Below are 22581 nucleotides of genomic sequence, written 5' to 3'. Positions count from 1 at the left end.
TTTGGACTTTTTTTCTTCTGTGCTATGGAGATCAGAATACAGCTCAAGAGAACAAATAGTTCCTTTAGGCTGGGCTGGAACCTGGCGCGCCTCAAGATTTAGAACCGTGTGTATGGGCAGAGGCGGAGGGTGGGAGGTGACCTCACATTGGCCCTCAGGCAGGGCAGGAAAACAGGACACAAACCCTGCGCTAGCTGCAGGCAGGCTGAGCATCTGCGCCCCCACCCCCACCCCTCCCCAGAGGGCTACAGGGACCTCCAGGGCTCCTCCTGTGATAGGGTTAATTGTTCTCCAATCCACACCTAGCAACCACCTCCCCAGCATAAGGAGGAAGAGATTGCTCTGCTGAAGGCCAATCCTGAGGCTCGGGCTTCCCTCGCTGGCCCCACATCCTCTCTATCACTTCATCACCCTGTCTTCCCACGCCTGTCCTCATACAGCTGGCTCAAGTACAGAGTGAAGTTCAAGCACAGATGAAAGAAACAGGCGTTGGAAGGAGATATCCATGCAGCCTCCTGAGTCCCCTGCCTTAGGACAGGAAAGCCTCCCCTTTCTGGGTGGTCTCTGCTCCCTCTACCCTAAACCCGCATCCTCAGAACAAAGCTTGCCTGCTTCCTGCTTCTCACTCTGGCCCAAGGCTGAGCATCTCCTCCACTCTCCTCCTGATTGCTAAAGGAGGAAGTGTCTCCCTCACTTGGCTCCCAGGCCTAACTCCGCCAACTCCTGGGCAAAGTAATCTAGACACTCACCTACCACCACCTAATTAGCCTCTACCCCTTCTATGTCCTGCCTCCTTTTCTCTTAGTTTCACATTTTGAGCAATTCATCTAAAACTTGGGTGCCTGTGCCTAACACAGTCTGTTAGGCATCTGACTTCAGCTCAGGTCATGATCTTGTGGTTCCTGAGTTTGAACCCCACATCTGGCTCTCTGCTATGAGTGCAGAGTCTGATTTGGATCCTCTGTTCCCCCACAACCACCCCTCCCCTGCTCGAACGCGCACGCGTGTTCTCTCTCTCAAAAATAAGTAAACGTTAAAAAATAAATAAAATAAAATTCTCTTCATTCTCTCACCACAGCCCGGCCCAAAGGGAAGTACGCGGAATCCATTAGTGCCACTGAGTAGAGCTCATCTCTTTCTCTGACTGACGTTCTCGTAGTAAGTTTGTGCACAACATTTCTCGTGAACACTCTTTTCCATGTTGTTATAAGCTCATTCTAACTCTGTTCTGCTCTTTGTCCCAGAGTAAATCCTGCCATCTGTGTGAGCCTCAGGAGCTTTGCCTGTGTGACCAGTCTTACATGCATCCCTTAACTGGCACCGTCTGGTGTTGGAAGACACCCACCCGCCTGTGTGTCCCTCTGCCACCCACATTAACAAGGGGTCACCTGTGTGGCTCATCCCCAATGGAACAGACCACTGTGTAGAGAAGAGGGAGTTACAGAAATGTAAGCCCTGGAATAGGAGCCAAGAGGAAGAATGAAGGGCAGACCCCTAGCCTAGGAAGGAGGAGTAAAAACTCCCAAACCACTCTGAGGTATATGGAAAGTCAAGGGGTTCCCAGGAAATCCCGTAATCCCATCCCTCAATTCTCTGACATACTAGCCAGTGTCATCTGGCTTCCAACGGCCTCAGGTGAAGGCCCCCTACTTCTGCCCCCTGAAGGAGCCCTCTTTGTATGTCAGTCGTAGCTGCTGGCCTCACTTCTTTAGACTTCCAAGCCTCACATGCCCATGGTCAGCAATCGCTGTCTGGATTATCCGTAGCCAAGAGACACATCAGAAAATACAGAGGAGAATTACCAAAACCCTGAGAGAATAGTAACAAGGCTTACTGCCTTGAGAGCTTAAAGCAATGTGGGTCATATGTCACAATCAAGCTGTGACCAAATTTCTATAGTATAAAGACTATGACACTGTGAAGAAAGGCAAGGTGGGGAGTGGTTGGCACTTGATCCTCATAAATAAGGTCTTTTATTTCTGCCCTTCCCACTTCCTTATTAACAAGGATGACCTGGGAATGGACTGCCATTCAGCGGGGATCTACTGGTTTTGCCTGCCCAGCATCCAACCCCCTTTCTCTGGTACTGGCACCACAATTTATTTGCATCTGGAAAAAAAAGTCATCTGTTCCTTATTGTCAGCCCTTATAGTTTGGGTGGGACTGACCCCATTCCAGGCTCGAGGGCTGGGCAGTAACCTAGTTCGTAGGAAGTGGTTCAAGTGTACATGATGACCTAAATGAACCAGAAGAGGCAATCTCAGGCCTTTTGTTTTGTTTTGTTTTGTTTTTTTGAGGAAAAAGAGGAGGAGGAGGAGGAGGGAAGAACTGAAAGGGAAGAAATACCTTTTCTCTTCATTAGGGTTGCTGCTGAAAGGGTGATATTTGTGGATCTAGAGAATCAAGCAGCCAGCTTGCCACTCAGAGGGAAAAACCTGCCTGAGAATGAAGTTAGTACAGAGGGAAGAAAAGCTGAGAGGTGAAGAAAGACATTGTTTGAGTCCCTGGATCAAGCCCTACCCGAAGCCCAGACTGCTCCTGGACTTTTCAGTTGTACATGCTAAAACATTTTTAAAATTCTGTTAATTTTAATTCTGTTAATTCTGTTAACATTTTTTTAATTCTTATTTATTATGGCCACCACCTAACTCAGAACGTTTGTCTCTATTTTATAGATTAAAAAAAGAAAAGCTGGAGCTTAAAGGAGCTAAACACCCTGCCAAGTTGGCACACCCTAACTACTGACTGTCAGAGTTTGAGTATGAGCCCACATACGCCTGAATCCAAGTCTTAACTACTCTACCCTCCAACCTCCCATTGCATACCTTTCTCCCAACTCTCCAGGTCCCACACCTAACTTTGGTCAACATTTACCAGTTAACCGTTCTGAAACATTTGACATCGTCACCAAGAACCCAAAGCCAGTGACTCTCTCCAGCCTTGGTTGGACCATAGCCCATACCTACTCTTCTTTCTTGGTTCCACTAGAGTTCCAGTTTTGGTTTTGAAGGCCATGGCTTCAAATGTAGACCTGAAGGCAGCTATGAGGTAAGCATGTTCTGCAATCTGCATCATGTCTTTTGTTTTGTTTTGTTTTTTAGCCACGACATTTTCTGTGATTGCTCATTGGCCCAGAAGCTTCTGGAGTGCTCAGAGGCAGAGAAGTACCCATAGATGACTGTTTGGCAAAACCGTCTCTTTTTAGATTGGCGTGGATCACCATGGCTTCAGCTCAACTAGGGCGGAGGAGCATTTAAAATACCCAACTGGGTGGGGTGAGGTAGCAGCACACTTATAGCCCATACTCATTAGGACAGTCCCAGAAAAGGGAGCCTGCAAAATGCCATGCTGGGCGTGATCCTCCCTTCTCTCTCCCAAACCCCAACCAAGGAGAGGCTGGAAAAATCAAGGTAAGCTTCTCGAGGTAGATCCTAAAACAAAAGTCCAAAAATAAAAAAGGCAGGGGGGTGGTGTCTCCCAAATGGTGACCTTAGCAAAATGCCTGGGCCATGGGGAAAGTTGTCCAGCTGAGGCTCTGGAGGAATGAGAACTCATATTCTGAGTTACCATTTGGGGATCTGGGGTTTCAAATGATAACAACTACTCCTAACCAATTTATTATAGAATCAACACACAATTATCAGCAAAGTATGTGTTTGTGTTTAATCTGTTCAAAGGATTACTCTAGGAACTGAGGCCAGATTGAGAAGATTGCCTTTAATCAGAGGCCAAATTAAAGTTTTGGCTGCTGTGCCATTTTGCTAAGCATTATTCAAATGCCTCTAATGTAACAGTTGAAATGAATGTTCATGCTTAATTTGAATACTGCTTAGCTCCACAGGGAACCCTCCCGCCCCACCGCAAAAGAAAAAAAAATCATAAAATGTCACCCATACGTCGTAAAGCTACCAGTACTCATACATAAGTTTATGGATGGTTCGGATCTCTTGCCGAAGCACCAAATATTTTCTCTGGGTGGTCAGCAATATTGTATTTAACACCTAAAAATAATTTCCTTGGCCCAGAATATCCTCAAATCATTGAAAATTTTATGCATTTTCTTTGGAAGGAAATAACAAAAACCAGCAGAGGATATAAAAACAATTCCCTCTGGTTGAAAAGAGTTGAAATGCTTCCATCCAATCATGAGTATAACAAAGAAACTCACAAAATACTTTCAAGAAGAATCTGCTCAATTGCCCTTTGACCCAGAGACCATTCGATCATATGCTGGCTTTGTGAAATTTTTGTTTCATGCTCTCATTTAACTGTTCCCCTTATTTAACTCCTCCCCCATAAAGTACATGCAAGCCTGTATCCTATAGTTCTTTCAACCCACTGTGGCGCCTAACAAATGCCTGAAATCAGAAAGGGAACAAAACAAGCAGTCTAAATCCATGAACAAATAGTGAATGTCTTCAGTTCTCCCAAGTACTCTGCTCTGCCTCTGGCAGTTAGACAGCCTGAGGAGCCGTGACTTTACTATCATGTGGCAAGTGCATATCCCACAGCCATGCTCCCTTCTTCCTTTCGGGTAATGTGGCCCAGACTTGGGGAACTAGTCCTGGTTAATGTGAGCAACTCATGGCAGTAATGTCTTGGCATATACATATATATGACTCATGTCTGGTCAATAAGATGTAAAGGAAATATTTTGTCCCCTGGTAAAAGAGAGTGTTGTGCAGGAGAAGCCCCTCTTTGCCCACTTTGTTACTTTCCTATGTTGGACACTGTCTCTGAGAATGTGATGCCTGGCACTGAAGCAGCCATCTTGGCACCAAGAGACAGATTTGAAGACCCAAAGTCCTTGCTAAGTGTATGCCACGGATGTTAGAAGGGCTAGAAAGATGGAAAGAGTTTGGAGACTTAAGAAAATAACCGGACAGCTAAACCAACCATGGGACCACTTGCTTCCAAATTCCTTATTATGGCAATAATAACTGCCCTTATTCTCGGTCCCCATTAGATAGGGTTTCTGTTACAGCTGAAAGCATTCTAATTAATCCATATCACTCTCATTAAAATTTGGAGTAGCTGTGTCTCCCTTCTTCTTCTAGGAGGGAAAACTATGGGAAAATGGAAAGTTTTGGAGCCAAAGGCACTCCATCAGTCAGAATTCTGGCTGAGAAACCCTGAGCAAGTTTCTTAACTTGCAGAGTAGAGTGTCAGTATTATTAACTGGAAAACGTACATAACAATGGAGGCTTCATAAGCTCATTATTAAGAAAACAAACCTAAACAAAAGATGGTGAAAATTTCACATGTCACAGTCTAGCATGGAGGAGGTGCTCAACAAATGTCAACTGCTTTGCTTTCTTTCCCTCCACATGCTCCCTGTGTAGAGCAGAATGTTCAGTGAGTTTTGGGGGAATAGGAAAATGTCCCTATGGAATGTCAAGAAAGAATGATTTTTCACCATCTTTCTTATTTGGAGACAAGAGCAGAGATAGGGACAGCTGTCTGTGTGGGAGGCTGAAGCTCAAAGAACAGCTTCTGACCCACAGGCCTATCTAAGTTGCCTCTACACAAACAAATCCCCTCATTTAGTAGTTGCGATGGCCTTTTGTTGAGCCTGGTGCCTTCTGTGATTCAGCCTCTCTGTCACACCATCTGCTCAGGGCCTCAACAGAGGCCTACTCCTTCTGAGCTGCTTCAGGCCATGGGAGTCTGTTGCCCACAAGCTACCCACAGCTGGGAGTCTTTAAAATGTGGACTCAACTGCTCAGTGGGCAGTGATCCGAGTGGGCACACATGCCCTGGCAGCCTCCAGGCACTGTGGGCCTGTGGACAAGCAGCATGCAGTCTACAGGTCTGTAGGCTGTATTCCAAAGCTGGCTTGTTGGCCATTCTCATTCCCTCTCTGGGCACATATCAAGATGTGCCCCCGCCCCCATACACACATACACATGCACACACACAAACATGCACATGTATTCCCACTTCCTGGTGAGTGAGCACAGTGATAGCTATCCTCTAAAGAGCTGGAAGCCTATCTTCAGCCACACTTCCTCCTCCCTCCCTTCTGAAGGCAGGGGACAATGTTAGTCTAACTCAACAATTCAAACTGCATACCCTAGACTGAGAGGCAGGGCAGAATAGTGATTGAGACTTTCCACTCCCAGCTCCAGGAATTACAATTTATGAAACATTGAATGAGTTACCTAAACTCTCTTGGGCTCTTTTATCTCATCTGGAAAATAAGGATAATAATAGAATTGTTACAATGATGTGTTTAAATGTGCTTAGCACTGTGCCCAGCATGTGGCATGTGCTCAACAAAATGGATTCTCCAAATCTCAAAGCACACTTAGGAAGAGAAAGCTTCTCCTGCCATGGGACAACTCCAAGAGATGGCCCATTCAGTCTGCCATTTTAATAGGTCATGGCTCATAAGACTAACACTTCCACCAGACCAAAATATTTGTCGGTGTGCATGCACTTGGGATTTAAGGGATTCAACAATGAATGAAGGTACTTAAGAGCAAATAGTACAGAGGAAGAAACAAACTCAAAGACAAAACGATAGTCACAAATTGTGATAAATCCTATGAAGGAGAGGGAACTGAGAATGAATACAGAGTGAGCAGTGGGCATGGGAATGCCATTTTATCAGGGAATCAGATAAGACCTCTTGCTGAGAGAATGATGTGTAAACATGTAAGAGCTCAGTGTCCCTCACATCAATGCTAGTTGCGTGAATAAATGTTCTCCCAGCCAGAGTGGCACTGACAGAAAGATGGATCCTCCGGGCAGGAGATGAAGTGCTCTCTTGATGGCACATCAAGGTCCTACAACCTCAGTTCCTGGGGAACAGTCTGTTTCACGATCATAACGTCCAGAACGTTCCTGGGTTTCAAAGGTCTTGTCTTGTACCTTTCTCCCCCTAAGTGTTCTGAATTTTCTTATAAAGTGTCTGGTCCCACAGCACCAGGCAGAGCAGCAGTGGGCTTCGATGACCATTTTTTCCCAACAATCCTGGAATTTAGGCTATTTCCTATTGAGGCTTAAGCTAACCTTCTGCTAGATACCTCACTGGGCTCCATTCTGCAGGCTTAACTTGTCTAGCTTGGTGATTTTTGGTGATACCACTCTTTTAGAGATTTTTCTAAATCTTGTTCTAAGCCAATTTTTTGAAGTCCTTTAAATTCAAGGGACCTCTTAGGAGAGAGCTCACACTATGTATACGTATGCATATATAAAGAGAGAAAAAAAGTCATTGGGAGAATCATATCAGCTTTTTCTTGTTTTTGATTATATATTCGCGTGGAGTATTACTACAGCACACCATGCAGGGTACCTTTCCGACATTATTCTTTAGCTTTCCAGGTCACTTCCGTTTTCCTACTTGATTTCCAATATGCTGCAAGAGTGATTTGGTACCACTAAGTTTTTTGCCTGAGGTTGTACCAATGATAGCTTCCTTCCCCCATCATCCTTTAACCCGTTTGTATTCACTCATGCTTCTCCTTCACTTGAAACTATTCCCAACCTCTGTTTCTGGGCACTTCTAGCCTCTCTGTAGTTTGTCACTGATGCCTTAAGGAATCTTTAGGGATCATTCATTTGTTCAGTTGCTTAATGAGAACCTACTATGTGTAAGCCTCTGAGCTATGAGAATAAAAAATGATTAAGACATATTGTTTGTTATTATTATTCTGTGGCCTCAAGAATCTCACAGTCTCTGGTAAACAGACAAGAACATGTCACTATGTTAGTTAGGTTCTATAAATTGAAGTGTGGACAAAATATTGTGGAAATAAAGAGAAGGGAGGGAAAAATTCAGATCAAAAAGTATGGCCCCCGTACAACAGTATCTGAGCCATATTTGAGAAGGGCTGCAAGGGCTTTCTTCCTATGCTAACAGCTCATGCAAATGTTCAGGGTGTGAAAGAGCACAGTGGGCATCCAGAGAACCCAGTGGGCATCCAGAGAAGTGAGTCACACTGGCTGCAGCACAGCACATGGGGGCAATGGGAGAAAATCAGGGTCAAGGAGGAGTCTGATAAAAAGTTAGGAGTGGGGCACCTGGGTGGCTCAGTTGGTTAAGTGTCTGACTTCAGCTTAGGTCATGATCTCACAGTTCGTGAGTTCAAGCCCCACATAAGGCTCTATGTGGACAGCTTGGCACCTGGAGCCTGCTTTGGATTCGGTGTCTCTTCTCTCTCTGCCTCTCCCCTGCTTGCACTCTGTCTCTGTCTCTCTCTCTCTCTCTCTCTCTCTCTCTCAATTAGAGAAAAAAAAATTTTTTTTAAGTTAGGAGCAAAATGAAGATCAACTGAGTAGCCAAAAGAAAAATGGTTGCAATTGATCATAAAACATGAAATAAATAAAAACCCACAAGTCCACAGTGATAGTAAAGAGAAAAGAATAACACACCCTTATTTGAGGCCATTAGAAGCAATTATTTACACTTACTTCTGATTCCAAAAATAGGTAATACAAGGAACAAATTAGACATTTATACTGCCTTTCACAAGGAAGTATAGTTCACCACTAGATGATAAGGGCTGGGTGTTCCTTAGGAAAATACCAGATAGCATATGTAAAGGAAATGCCAAGTTCAGAAAGTCACTGTTTTGTATCCCACAGTGAAATAACGGATTTGGCCAAATGTCATCAATGGCTGATAAAACCTTGGGATGAAACAATATCCTCACAGTAATCTCAGAGATTACCTACTAATTGTGATCGCCATCTTAACTGATAGATCAAACCAACAGCACAACAGTTGGACACCTGTCACTGTGCCTTTGGAAGTGATGTATTATGAGGTACACCACTTTGTCTACGTAGTATTCTTGCCAAAGGCATTTCATCTGCATCCCTCACTTTACAAGAAATACAGGAGACAGAGGGAAAAGTTAAATTACACCAGGAATAAGCCATCAGACAAATCCAGAATTTGGGACATCCTAGAAGACAACTGGCCTAACATCTTCAGTCAATATCATGGGGGGGAAAAGTGAGGCAATTATTTTTGTTTTAAAAAGACTGAAGAGATAGCTAGATGAATGACTGAGCATTATTTAATCTTGATTTTAAAACTAATACTGTAGGGGCGCCTGGGTGGCGCAGTCGGTTAAGCATCCGACTTCAGCCAGGTCACGATCTCGCGGTCTGTGAGTTCGAGCCCCGCATCAGGCTCTGGGCTGATGGCTCAGAGCCTGGAGCCTGTTTCCGATTCTGTGTCTCCCTCTCTCTCTGCCCCTCCCCCGTTCATGCTCTGTCTCTCTCTGTCCCCAAAATAAATAAACGTTGAAAAAAAAAAAATTAAAACTAATACTGTAAAATAATCTTGGGAACAATGGAAAAGTCCAAATATGGACTAAAATGGACTCAATACTAGATGGTATTTGGGAACTGTATTCTGTAGCCTGATAATGGTCTTATGTTTATGCAGCAGAAAATCCTTTTTTTTTTTTTTTTTTTAATGTTTATTTACTTTTGTGAAAGAAACAGAGCACAAGTGGGGGAGGGGTAGAGAGAGAAGGAGACACAGAAGACAAAATGGGCTCCAGGCTCTGAGCTGTCAGTACAGAGCCCGACGCGGGGCTTGAACTCACGAGCTGTGAGATCATGACCTGAGCTGAAGTTGGACGCTTAACCAACTGAGCCACCCAGGCACCCCAGAAAATCCTTTTTTATGAGATGCAAGCTGAGTATTTAGGATTCAGTGGTCAAGCAACTTTTTTCCAAACTGCTCAGCAAAACATATACAGACAAAATAAATATGGCACAAAGTTAAAAATCATACATGGGTAACCATTGTGCTTTGTCAACTTTTATGTATATTAAAACTTTTCATAATAAAAGTGTTTGAAATAAAATATATGTAGGGTCAGGGGCACCCAGATGACTCAGTCAGTTGACTGACAAACTCTAATTTTCAACTCAGGTCATGATCCCAGGATCATGGGATTGAGCCCCGCATCAATCCATGCTTAGCATGGAGCCTGCATAAGATTGTCTCCCTCTGCCCCTCTTCCCCACTTGTGCTCTCTCTCCCTTTCTAAAATAAAAAAAAATAAATTTTAATGCAGTCATATAACAAAGGGCCTGTTACGAGCTTCTTAGGATTGGACCTTACTCCTGAAAGTTCTGATTGGTGATTGACTTGTTCAAAAGTTTCATTTTAGAAATATTATTGATTTATCACAGCCACCCAAGTAGCATTTACTGAACACATACATCAAATGCTGAGTGAGCCCTGAGTGAGGTGCTGTGGGAGAGAGGAAAACCGAAAAGGCACTGCCTGGCTGGAAGAGCACTAGCCATGTAACAGAGGAGATGAGACACAGAACACCAAGCACTGGTAGAGCTTTCTTGGCAAAAGAGGTGCCCAGGAGAGCTGGGAGGCGGGAAGTGCAGACGCACAGTGCTTCTACCTAGTATGTGGTGTCTGTGTCAGCAGCACAGCCACATCACTCCAGAAAGGATGAGCCCACAGGCGACTAAAATCTCCTGTCCATTCTAACCTCTTGAGCTCTCCTTATTCTTTGATGGCAGACCCCTACACCCACGAGAGATGCTGAGAAGTGCTGTTTCCCTAAAATAGACTGTGGGAGTGTGACCCATTTCTGGCCCAAGGAACCTGACTCAGTTCTCCTGAGATCCAGAAGGGACTGCTGGCAAAGATTTCCTTCCTTGATAAAGACAGAGACATATGAGAAGACATCCTTTCCCTCCTTCCTGCCTGTCCTTACGTGCAGCTGGGGAACCATGAGAAAAAAAAGCCAAGAGAAGAGGAAGCAGTGGTGTGGACCAGAGTCCTACTATCATGGAGCCATGGAAGCAAGCCTGCAACTTCCTATCACCAGACTCCGTGTTATAGAAGAGTTACCTCCTTTTCCCCGAATCATTCAGATTCAGGTATTAAAACTTTGAGCCGATCCTGACCTTAGAACAAAGCAGTTAAAAGAAGCCTCAGCCACCGTTCTGAGCCACCCAACCCTAGCTAGTCCAGCTCCTAAATGAGCTCCGACAGCAGGCTGTAGTTTGGGATCGCCAAGAAGTTTCCCACTCATGCCAACTCTGATTGGCTGTGACTGACTAATGTGCCATGCTGAGGGGTCCGATGCACTCCGTGAAGGCATCAATCCAGGTTCTGTGGAAAGAAGTGCCTAGATTCACAGTACCAGATATCTGCTTGGGCCTTGTGTTTACCATCACAAGTATGGATGGAGTTTGGAACCGGCAGACCTGAGTTGAGTTCTGGATCTACCGCGTACCACTTGGGTAGTTTGGGTCAAGTCATTTAACCTCTTTGAGCCATCTCAGGGGACAGTTGTTATAACTGAGATAATGTAAGTGAATGTGGTTTGGGAAACATGAAGTGTCACGTGGATGGTGACTATTTTGTCTTATATTTGTCAAACCTCAGCTGAGAACCAGGTTGACAGGAGGCAGGGAGAGGAGGAAGGAACTCAAGATTTGAGCCTTGGAGAGTAGGTAACCAGAGAATGCTGATTTGGGGTACCGAAGCACAAAGTCAGAGTTCCAGATAAAAACGAACTAGCAGAAGTGAGTTATGATCTGGAATGGTGAAATACAGTTGAAGAAGATGCCAAAAGCAGAAGTGAAGATGCTAAGGACAAAGACAGATAAAAACCATAGGCTGAATAGCCTGGGTTCTCTTGTTTTGTTTTGTTTTGTTTGCTGCCCCAACATCTGAGGGATATGTAACATCAGTAACAGTGGCTCACCCAGGCCTAGGATCTCAAGGGCTGAGAAGGCATAAGGGCTTTCCAAAATCTTGAAAGGGGCAACTGAGGGCAAAGTCTCCTCCCTCTGGGAGGCCACCCCAGAGCAGTATGCCTCTCTGCCTTGTTGCAAACCAGTGGAGCAGACCAGAGGCAGAAAGCCCCAAGTGTAAGGAGAGACAGTCAGAAGCTGATAAAACTTCCAATAAACTATGCATAGCAAGTCTGTTTTGTTCTCCTCCCTCACCCATGGCATAGTCAAACCCAGCACACTTCCAAAAAAGCCCAGCCAGTAATGAGTTTAGAAATCAAAAGTCCTTTTATAATAAAATTCAAAGTTGAGAAAAGGGCCAGGGACTCCCCGCCTAATGAGAATTACTCCAAGAAGCCCTCACTTTTCAGGTTATTAAAAGCCTAATTGCTCTGTGAACTCTGATCTAGGAGGTCAGAGGGTGAAAAAGAGACTTTCTTTTAGTTCCCATATTGATCTAAAACATTCAGAAGCCCTATGCGGGAAAAGGGAAAAAAGAAATAGATTGACAATCCCAGGCAAAATCTGAGAAGAGGTTGAAACCTAGGAGGGGGGCAGAATTCAAAGTTCTATTTGTTCACAGCTATATTTCTAATGTCTACACCAAGACTGGCACATTCAATAAATGAATGAGCCCATGGGAAGGTAGTGAATCCCAGATCAGATGGAACCCAAGTGGAGGGCTGTGAAAGGGAGTCCTGGTAAGTGGAGGCTTTACATCCATGAAAAAGCAAGTGTGTGAGCTGAACTGGGCAGAAAGCCTCCCCCAATTCCTAACTCCAGAGGAGTCGGCATGAACCCCCAGAAGAGGCTTGAGCCTGAAATAGAGGCTGCTCTCCATACCAATTTGCACTCCCCATATCACTAGTAGTGAGGCTTTAGGGGTTTAAAAAAATTTTTTTTAGTTGATAGCATTCAAAATTGGGAGATTCTACATAAAAATCCTGATTCTTCCCACTCCCCTTTGAAGATGTAGCAACACGAGGCCCGCAATGCCCCCAGGGAAACAATCTAGGCCTGCAGAACAGCCACACACAACTTCCACAACCGTCCACTACTCCCAGGCTCACACAGAGGGAAGACAGTGTGAAGACAGAAGACGACCATCTACGACCAAGGAGAGAGGTCTTCCGAGATTAACCCTACCAACACCTCAATCTGAGACTTCTAGCCTCCAAAACTGAGGAAGTAAATTTCTGGTGTTTAAGCCACCAGTCCATGGTACTGTGTTATGGAAGCCCCAACAAACTAATACATCCTTAGAAACAAATTTGATCTACTTTACTAATTTAATTATCAGACTAGCCCAGAGGCATTTTTCTATAAACTGTTTTAAATTTATTCATTCATTCAATATCTTTTTTTTTTAATTTTTTTTTCAACGTTTATTTATTTTTTGGGGGACAGAGAGAGACAGAGCATGAACGGGGGAGGGGCAGAGAGAGAGGGAGACACAGAATCGGAAACAGGCTCCAGGCTCTGAGCCATCGGCCCAGAGCCTGATGCGGGGCTCGAACTCACGGACCGTGAGATCGTGACCTGGCTGAAGTCGGACGCTTAACCGACTGCGCCACCCAGGCGCCCCTCAATATCTTAATACCTACTATGCTCTAAACACTGTACACTTATTGATTCAAGCCCTTTCTCATGTAAACTAATTTTATTATCTTGTCATTTAACAGCCCACTTCTAATTTTTTCCAACTATTTTCTGCTGGGCAGCTATGTGGCATTCTGTTGTCTGCTGATGCTTCTCTTGATTACTAGAATTAACCTTTTTATAGATGTGTTAGAACAGCATCAGTAACCCTAGTTCTCAACTCTAGATAGAGAAAAGAATCACCTAGGATGTTTCTAAAATACCTGTATCTGGACCAACCCCTTCCCACATTCTGATTTACTTGGCATTTGTACAAAGCTCTGGCAGCATATTTAAGTGTCCCAGATAATTCTAGTGTGCAGCCAAGGCTGAGCACTGTTACTCCCGTTTGAATGGGACTTGAACATCACCTCCTTAGGCACTCAAAGTAGTTCACAAACCACCAGCACTGAAATCACCTGGAATTTTGTTAGAAATGCAGCATCTCCAGGGTGCCTGGGTGGCTCAGTCAGTAAAGCGTCCGACTTCAGCTCAGGTCATGATCTCACAGCTTGTGAGTTTGAGCCCTGCATCAGGCTCTGTGCTGACAGCTCAGAACTTGGAGCCTGCTTCTAATTCTGTGTACCTCTCTCACTCTGCCCCTCCCCTGCTCGTGCTCTGTCTCTCTCTAAGAACAAAACACTAAAAAAAATTAAATAAAAAAAAAAAAAATGCAGCATCTCCGTTTCCACCCTGAACTACTGAATCAGAATTCATATTTTAATAGTTTCCTCACACAATTCAGATGTACTCTAAAATTTGAGAAGCACTGGATTTACACTACAATCACCTGGAAAACTTGTTAAGAACATGAACTCCCTGGCTTCCTTCCAGAACCACAGAATCTCATTATCTGCTAAGGGCTTGGGAATCTGAATTTTGTGTATTGTGATATAGCTAGTCACACAAGGGCCTGAGACCTAGGAATCACTCGAGGCCAATGTACACATCCCCTCAACTACCCAGCTTCGGCTTAACCTTCCAATTCTTTTTTAAAAATAAAAAATATAACAGAGATACAGATTTTTATTTTTCCATAATGCATGCAGGCTTACAACTATTTATACTTAGGAACAAAGGAATAATTGCATTATTACCAGGATGTCAAATTAGCAAGTAAGACAACCAGTTACTGATTACTTTTGGGAGATTATTTTTACAGAACACAGCAACAATTACCAAATTATACTTTCAAGACCACAGTTATATCACGAGACCAGGACAAGCTGATGGTATTTCTAACAGTCACACAAGTCTCCATCTTTTACAGGCAAAAAAGACTGATATTCTGGTGAAGGGTCTCAAGTAAGCACCTTATATCAGTCTTTGAAAGATTTACAACACAACAGTCTCTCTCCTGTTGTGATGCAGGGGAAAGACAGCACATTTTCATTTCTTTTTGAGTACTCCCTGTTAATCTTGAAGACTTTCACTTCTAAGGCCCATTTCTAGAACTTCATCAGTTAACATTCAAAGCAAAAAGCAGACCTGATGTGATCATGATAGTGCACCCCACCACTATCACCACCAAAAGAGAGTCCTGATCTCCCAAAGTAGTCAAGTTTAAATTGGCACAGTGTTGGACTTTCCATCAACAATATAGGTGGGGAGAGGAAGATACCAGGTTGATCATAATTGATGTAGCTAGGTGATGGGTACTCAGGGTCCAGGGACCATCCTCTCCACTTCTGTGCATGTCTGAAAATGTCCACAATAAAGAGAAAAACATTAAAAAAAAAAAAAAACAGACCTACTCTGCTACATATTCCCATTAGTGGTAAGATTTTACTTATGGCAAAAATAAGCAGCATATAGCATCAATCTTCCACATACGCAAGGCCACACCTAGAAAAGAGAAAGCATCCAAAGTAACATTATTCTGTTTTGGGTTTCTTTCTGTGATTTATAAAATCCACTAATGATGAGTTAATGACTGAACAAAACTTGGGGCAAACCTACATCTAGGCATTGTAATTGTCCCATGATCCCTTTAACTCTCCTCTCCTCACTCTGGAAAAGGTCCCTCCCTGTCCCCCCCATCACTAAGAAATAGGCATACTCTCCCTGAGGTTTCTTCACCCGTTTCTATCTGCTTCTCCAGGCCCATCTCCACATCAGGTTCATTCCTACTCTGTTTTTGCTGCCACTGCCTTGCCTGGCACATCCTGTATACAATTTTGAGTCAAGGCCTCCCCAGCCCCTGGGGAACTCAGAACAAGGTCTCCCACAAGGAATGGGAGTTACAGTCTTAATGCATCACCCTTAGGGATGTGAAGGAGAAAAAGGGCCTAGCTCAGCTTTTACACCCACTGGGAATGAGCCTTGGTGATCCAGAACAGATTCTGCCCACCCTGACCCCATGCCCCAAGACGAAAGCCTACTCCTAAGGGTATCTGAAGGTAGAAGTAAAGACAGCAAAGGACTGTTGAGGGTAGAAAGCTGGGGAACGAGGGCCAGATGGCCAGAGGCTACCACAGAGGAAGAAACAATATGAGACAACTGGGTCTTATGGGGCACACACAAAAAAGTTGGAACAGGAGTAAACACTAAGTCCACAACACTGCTGCCTTGGGACTTATAATTCTAGCATGTTAGCCATGAAAAGAATTTTCAACTTCAGAATTATAGAGTGCGTCCAGGAGTCGGGACCAAGGTCCGACTACGGACCTTGGCCTTCTGGTTTCCTCTGCCCTCTGTCAGCCCAATGTGTGAGTGTGCACAGCAAGTCCTAGCTCTCTCACTAGCTGTATGCAGACAACCTTGGCTTTTCAGTTGTTTTCACTTTCTGAGCTGTAGTAATATTGAAACAAAAAAGGAAGGAAGGAAGGAAGGGAGTAGAGGAGTAAGAAAGGAGGACAGGAAAGGAAGGGAGGGAAGAAGGAAGAGAAGTGAAGGAAGGGCAAGTAAGGAGGTATAGAGGTATAAGATAAAGTAGACACAGGCCCATAGATCAAAAATCCCTTTTCCCCACAACCCCACTATAGCACTCTGGTCATATGCTAGCAAGGGATGAGAAGAGTTGACAAAGGTACCTAGATTGTATGTGGGTCCAGTCCTCACTCTCACCTGGAGCCGCAGCACGATGACAGTGAGCACATGTCACATACCCGCCCATCAGTCTGGCAAGCAGTAGGGTTCCTAGAAGGCTGGGGAAGGTAGGTGTGTGTCTCATGCACTGGCAGGGGGCCTTGGTCCACAGGCAGTTCTTGAGGTCCTCATTGACTGGGAAGCCAAGTGGGGCCAATAGCAACCTAGACAAATCTCAGTGGCCTGACAGTGATGGGGTACGGTGTTGACCCTGACGAATGTTCATCATAAGGACCCAGAGGCAGAAAGAGATGCATAATGGTATAGAACACATGGCATTATGCTTCTCACCCTTAACCTCATCCATGCCCAGCAGTCAAGTGCTATTCCACATATCCAGCAGGGCAGCATAGGCCCCTAGCCAAAGCCAGAGATCCAGTAGGTGGTGGAACCTTGGCTGGTGGCCCCAGGGCCTTGGAACAATCAGTTTTGGCTGATGGCCAATACCATGTGTGCTAGCTTCATTCTGCAGTGGCAACAGAAGACTTTGCCACAGATGGCACGCATGGCCAGCATGAACACAAAGCTCAGCAAGTCACTGGCCCTGGAGCAGCAGAGCTCGAGGATGCACTGGTCCTTGTGGAGGATGACTCATGAGTGTCCATGTTAAAGACAGCTGGGAAAGGCCAGAGCCAAGAACACGGTCCAGGCAATGTAGACAAAGGCAGCACACACTTGAAGCATGTGTGCTTAACGTATAAACAGTAGGGGTGAGATCATTTAACGTGTAACACTAATGTGAAAAAAGCAAGGCCACGAGGGGGCCAAAGAACATGATCATAAATACCATATTCTTGTAACTGAAGTCCAAAGGGAATACAGTGCACAGAGGCCAACGTGAAGAGAAGGCAGACGGCCAAACACATGTGGTTAGCTAGGCACAGGTCCAACAGGAGGTAGTAGGGAGACTAGTGCAGGATCAGTTGGACTTGTTTGCCCCAGGCTCAGGGGTCTCCACTGGCTGCCTTGCTGGACCTTGCCTGCCCTCCTTTCCTTTCTCTGCACGGGCCCCTTCACTCATAAGGTAGTACTGCAGGGGATTGGGCCACAGTTCCTCGTTGATGATCTCCACAATCTTGTCAGACTCAATGGAGCTGTGGTTTGAAAACCACCCAAAGAAGCTACGGCTGTTGTCTGGGTTGCCCTGGCTTAACGACTGGAGATCATGGCCCGGGAGCCACTGGATTGGAGTAGAACGAGACACCACCTGACCCGAAGGCCCACACCCGTATTCCTTGATGAGCACCTTATTTTGGAAATAGGGGTTGCGCCCGAAGTAGAACTTGATTTTGTAGCCCAATCTCGCGAGGCCAAGCTCTTCCACCTCCAGGCTGTTCAAGTAGCTGAGAACCTCTTTATCTTGGTTGTTGAGAAAGGATGAGAGCTGGGGGTGGTTCTGAAAAGCCTGCCCCCAGAAACCTGGGATACTCTGGATGAGGAGGTTCCTGCGCTCTAAGTGATGCAGTCGCAACTGCCCGAACTTGCGCGAGAGCCGAAGGTAGGCCCTGTCCGCCTGGGCGTTCATGGTCTCCAGCTTCAGCTGGACGGTCTCCAGCGTATCCATGCTGCCATCTGTCGCCAGGGGCCCTGACCCTGCATCCTTCTCCACCTTCGTTTCTTCTCCCACAGGGGCGGAGACGCTCTCCCCAGTGGCCCCTTTCTTCAGCTTCCCACCAGCTAGGGCCTGAGGTACTCTCCCCGCTGCGCTACAGGTTTCTGAGGCCTTCTTCCCAGCAGCACCACGCCGATTTCCAACGCGGGGGCCATTTTTTGGCCTTCCCACGGTTCCCACGGTTCCCACGAAGACCGTATCTGTCGCTAGGCGCTCCGAGAGGGATGTGGCCTTCCCCAGGCCGGGCCTGGTCGCAGCCTGCCCGCGACCCCCCGCAGCTCGGGCCCGGAGCGCGAGGCCACAATCCAGGGGGAGCCGGCAGGCAGCCTCCTCCCCGGGCCGACGGGGCGGCGCGGGCGCAGCGGTTTCCAGGCCACCCCAACCCGCGCCAGCCTGCACCTGTGCCGCCTGGGTTTCCTCCCCGAGCCTCTGGCACTGTGTTGGGTCCGGGTCGCGGGGGGCGTCGTCAGGAGCAGCGCGAACTCGGGCTTTGCCTCGGCCTTTGCCCCGGTTTTTGGCGCGGGAGGACTTTCTACCCCTACTTCGGCCGCTCATGGTGGTAGCGGAAGCAGCTTCAAAGCCACGCTCCGACCCCGCGGCCCCTGGCGCCAGCTCGCGGTCGCGACTGAGCGGGCCTCTCCATGGCAACCGCCGACGTCACGGCTGTACGACTGTACCCTCGCGCGAGGACGGGCTGCGCGCGGTGATTGGCTCCGCCGCCGCAGCTGCGCACGAGCAGACCCTCACAGACGCCCCCCTCCTCCCTCGCCCCCTACCTCGCTTTGTCTGCTAATGGATGCGTGTGCCGTCCTTCACTTTATTCCCGTTGGTGTCAGTTGTACCCGCTAGGTCTCATAGAGCATGTCTAATTCCTCTCATACAAGACAGCATGGCGACAACTATGACCACGTGTGTCCCCCCATCATCTACTTTCTAAACTAAACATCTTCAGTGCGTCCTATTACCTCGTGTGACATTTGCCAAGATGAAACTGCTATTGGTCCCTGTGTTTTTCTCTTTGAAAGCCTTTGCTGAGGGATTTGCCATGGTGCCTTAACTCCAGAGAATGTAAAGGTAGGTACCGTAGTGCCAGGCCACAAATAATTATAAAATAATTATAATTATATAAATAATTATATTTATTTTTATAATATTTATTATAATATTATAAAATAATTATAATTATAATTATAAAATAATTATAAATATAAATAATAATTATAAAAATAATTACTAGTATTTTATGAGCATCATTATGAACCAGGTTACGCACTGCATGCTTTATGTGCATTATCTCAATAAATGAGGGAAGCGTTGTTGTCATTCCCATTTTCCAGATGAGAAAACTGTGGCTCTAGGACACCAAGGAATATTCCTGATATTACACAGTAAGGGGTAGAAGCACAATTCAAACCCAAGCCCATCTGACTCCTACTCTGTGCTTTATATTTGCAAGCGGCCAGTCCTTCCAGGGCTGCTCCGCCTGCAAATTACTGCACTGGCTCTTAAGAAGGCCAGCCTTGCTTGTAAAATAGGCATTGGCAGGGTATTCTCTCTTCTGCTTGGTGGCCCTACCCCAAATCCTCTAGCTGCCTCAGGCCTCGTTTACACAGCTGGGCTTTCACTGAAGGTATAGGACCTGTACAGAACTTCTGCAACTGGAGTGAGACAGGAATGTGGTCAGAGAATTTAATTTTTCAGGGAGTGCAGCAGCGTTTCCCAAGTTGAAGTTCAGAATCAGAGCCTCCATAGTAGCAGTGAGGAGGCCCTAGAAACTTCTTAGACACTGCATGGAAAAAGCCAGACAACTTAGCTCTTGTTCCTGGAGCAAGTTCTAGACCCTGTTGTTACTAGCCAAGTGATAGGACCTTGAAATAGCGTAGCACGTGCTGAGACCATGACCAAAAAGACAACAAACAAAAACCTTCTGAGGTTATCTTTTCAGGCTCACGGGGAACAAGAAGTCCCTTGCTCCCAGCTAATGGAGAAGTAAGTTCCAAAGCCCCTGGGAACTCAACCCCTCCCTCCTCTTATTTGTCAATGTGTCCTTGTAGACTGGCAGCCTGGCATCACCTGGAAACTTGTTAAAAATGGAGAATTTCAGGCCTTGCCCCAGAAGGATGAAATCAGAATTTGAATTTTAACAGGATCTCAGTTTATTTGTATCCACATTAAAGTTGAAGTATAGGAGACAGGGGAGAAGAGAAATTCTTTTGATACAAACAGGCCTTACTTTAAGCCAGCCCAGTGCAAGTGACCGCTGACTTTCTCAAAGGCTCTGCAATCCTCTAAGGCTGTATGTGATCTAGCAAGTTCCCTCCTGCCACTACCCAGCTTACCTCTCTGACCTCATCTTCTTGTCCCCACCCCCCCCCCCCAACTCCTTTCCGCCTGTACTGGCCTCCTTGCTATTCTTCAGACTCACTGGGTCAGCTCCTGCTGCAACGTTGCACTGGCTCTTCTGCCTTCTATACTCTTCCCTCACTTTAAGTGGTCATCTTGGCTGGCTCCCTTCACACTTTGCTTAAGTGTAATCTCCATAACCATCCTGTTTAAAATTGCCATGCATCCCCATCCCTCATACCCTGCACTGTTTTTTCTTTATTCCTTAGGACTTATTGCCTTCCAACACACTACACGGTTATTTCTTCGGTATATTGTTTAACTGTCTCTCCTCTCCAGAATGTTAACTCCATGAGGTCAGGTGTCTTTCTTTTGTTCATGTGAGCCTACAACAGTGTCTGATACTAATGAAAAGCAATAATTGTTGAGTGAAAGAACCGACCAAAGTAGAGTTTTTAAAAAATGGGTTTCTAAATTGATCTTCTGAAATTCAGAATACCCCTGTTTTCCCCACAGAAGCAGTTTTATAGATAAAGGTTATATACTCCGATCAACATAATGAAAATGTATTAAACTCATAACTTAGACACAAAATTATCTTTTGAAATGAGCACCATTCAGGGACAGTGTGTAGGTGAAAATCCAGAGCGATTAATTTAAAAATTGAGTTAAGGGATGATGTGCCTGGCTGGCTCAGTTGGTAGAACATATGACTCTTGATCTCAGGGTCGTGAGTACAAGCCCCACAGGCTTGGAGCCTACTTAAAATTTTAAAAATAAATAAATAAAGGCATTTCTCTTTATTAAAAAAAAATAATAAGGGGAATTAATATTTGATTTAAAAAGGATTAGTCCAAGGATTACCTTAAATTCTTGTTGAAGGCTTTTTCATAACTACTTCTTCCCAAGGCCTTCCATGAACATCCCAGACCATCGTAAGTAGTCCTGTCCTCAATCTCACAGAGAAGTTAACTGTAATATTTGTCAGGCAATTAGACATGCAGTTTTGTGCCAGTCCTTGTACAAAATTACCACTTAAAACTGGATAACCACTGTCTGAAATTGTCTGTAAATCTCAGAAAAACTTAAAAATTAGCTGAAGCAGTCACTGCCCCTCTAAAAATTGCAGAAATTGGTGGGCTGGCCCACTTCTCAGAGCACTCACAGCTCAACCAACCTCTTGTCAAGAGCCTTAATCCAGCATCGGCATCTGCGTCATTTACTGCTCATCCATGGCAAAACCACTGCAAGGTTAATGTAGACTGGGCCACTGCAAATGGTGTTTATTACACAATCTGCCTCCAGCCTGTTTTCATCATGTCAAAGAGATAAGCGTCAGGTGAAGAGAAACAAATGTGAGACTACCACTTTATATAAAGATACTCCAGGTCACCCAGCCTATATGGCTTCTGTATTTAAGAGGATGGTCTATGCAGCTGAACTGAACTGCTGATGTTCTTCTCAGGCGTTAATATTTAACTTTATATGAGACTATAGCTTGAGTTTTCAGCTAGACAGTAAGCCATGTAAGGGTTAAGACTGTGTCTCTTTTATCTTCCAAGGCAGCTAGCATGGGCCTTGCACTTACTAGTAATGTTACTGAGTAAAGTTCACATTTATTTTGTACTTTATACAATGCCATGTTCTGATTCACTTAATCCCCACAGCCACTTCATGGGTCAGGTGTAGCTATTGCCCTCTTCTTAGAGATGAGGTTACTGCTACACAAAAAGGTCCAGTACCTTGCCCAAGGTCACACAGCAAATTAATGGTTTTAGCCCAGGCAATCAGATCCAGCACCCATGCTCTTAACCATTACTCCATGATGTAAAATTATGGTGTGAGAGATTGAAATAGCAAACTCTCTCTAGTGGGTAAAAATCCTTTTCAATGTTCAAAAATTTTATGAACGTATAAAATTATATATGCACATACATACACATTTTTACACACATGAACAATACATACATCAGTCAGGAATACTTTTTCTTTTTCTTAATTCATTTATTTTGAGAGAGACAGAAACAGTGTGAGTGGGGAGGGGCCGAGAGAGGGAGAGAGAATCCCAAGCAGGCTCCACACTACCAGTGCAGAGCCTGATTTGGGGCTTGAACCCACAGAGCCGTGAGATCATGACCTGAGCCCAAACCAAGAGTCAGATGCTTAACTGA

At 45.2% G+C, this 22581-nt stretch overlaps 1 protein-coding gene and 1 long non-coding RNA gene across 13 annotated transcripts in view; one reads left to right on the top strand and one right to left on the bottom strand.

Moving 5' to 3' along the window:
- Nucleotides 1-18732, bottom strand: part of TSPYL5 (TSPY like 5) — a 55603-nt gene extending 36871 nt beyond the window's left edge. For 3 of the 12 annotated variants that reach the window (XM_086695259.1, XM_086695263.1, XM_086695264.1), the window contains exon 1: nucleotides 16401-18732. In XM_086695259.1, the coding sequence (XP_086551385.1) occupies nucleotides 17375-18622 (1248 nt within the window). In that variant the 5' untranslated portion in view covers nucleotides 18623-18732 and the 3' untranslated portion in view covers nucleotides 16401-17374. Of the gene's footprint in view, nucleotides 1-14376; nucleotides 15214-16400 lie in introns of those variants that run through there. The other 9 variants (XM_086695265.1, XM_086695268.1, XM_086695267.1 and 6 more) reach the window with 7 other exon arrangements.
- LOC147571972 (uncharacterized) lies at nucleotides 2152-7635 on the top strand. The gene is made up of 2 exons (XR_015247044.1): nucleotides 2152-3048; nucleotides 7327-7635. It is a non-coding gene; the product is annotated as an uncharacterized LOC147571972 (long non-coding RNA).
- Nucleotides 18733-22581: the final 3849 nt, after the last annotated feature.

This window comes from Puma concolor, chromosome F2 (assembly GCF_028749965.1).
Source record: "Puma concolor isolate L17-30 chromosome F2, mPumCon1.1.hap2, whole genome shotgun sequence".
Taxonomy (NCBI): Eukaryota; Metazoa; Chordata; class Mammalia; order Carnivora; family Felidae; genus Puma; species Puma concolor.
The sequence above is the reverse complement of the archived record's forward strand: the minus strand, read 5'-3'. Positions and strand labels throughout refer to the sequence as shown.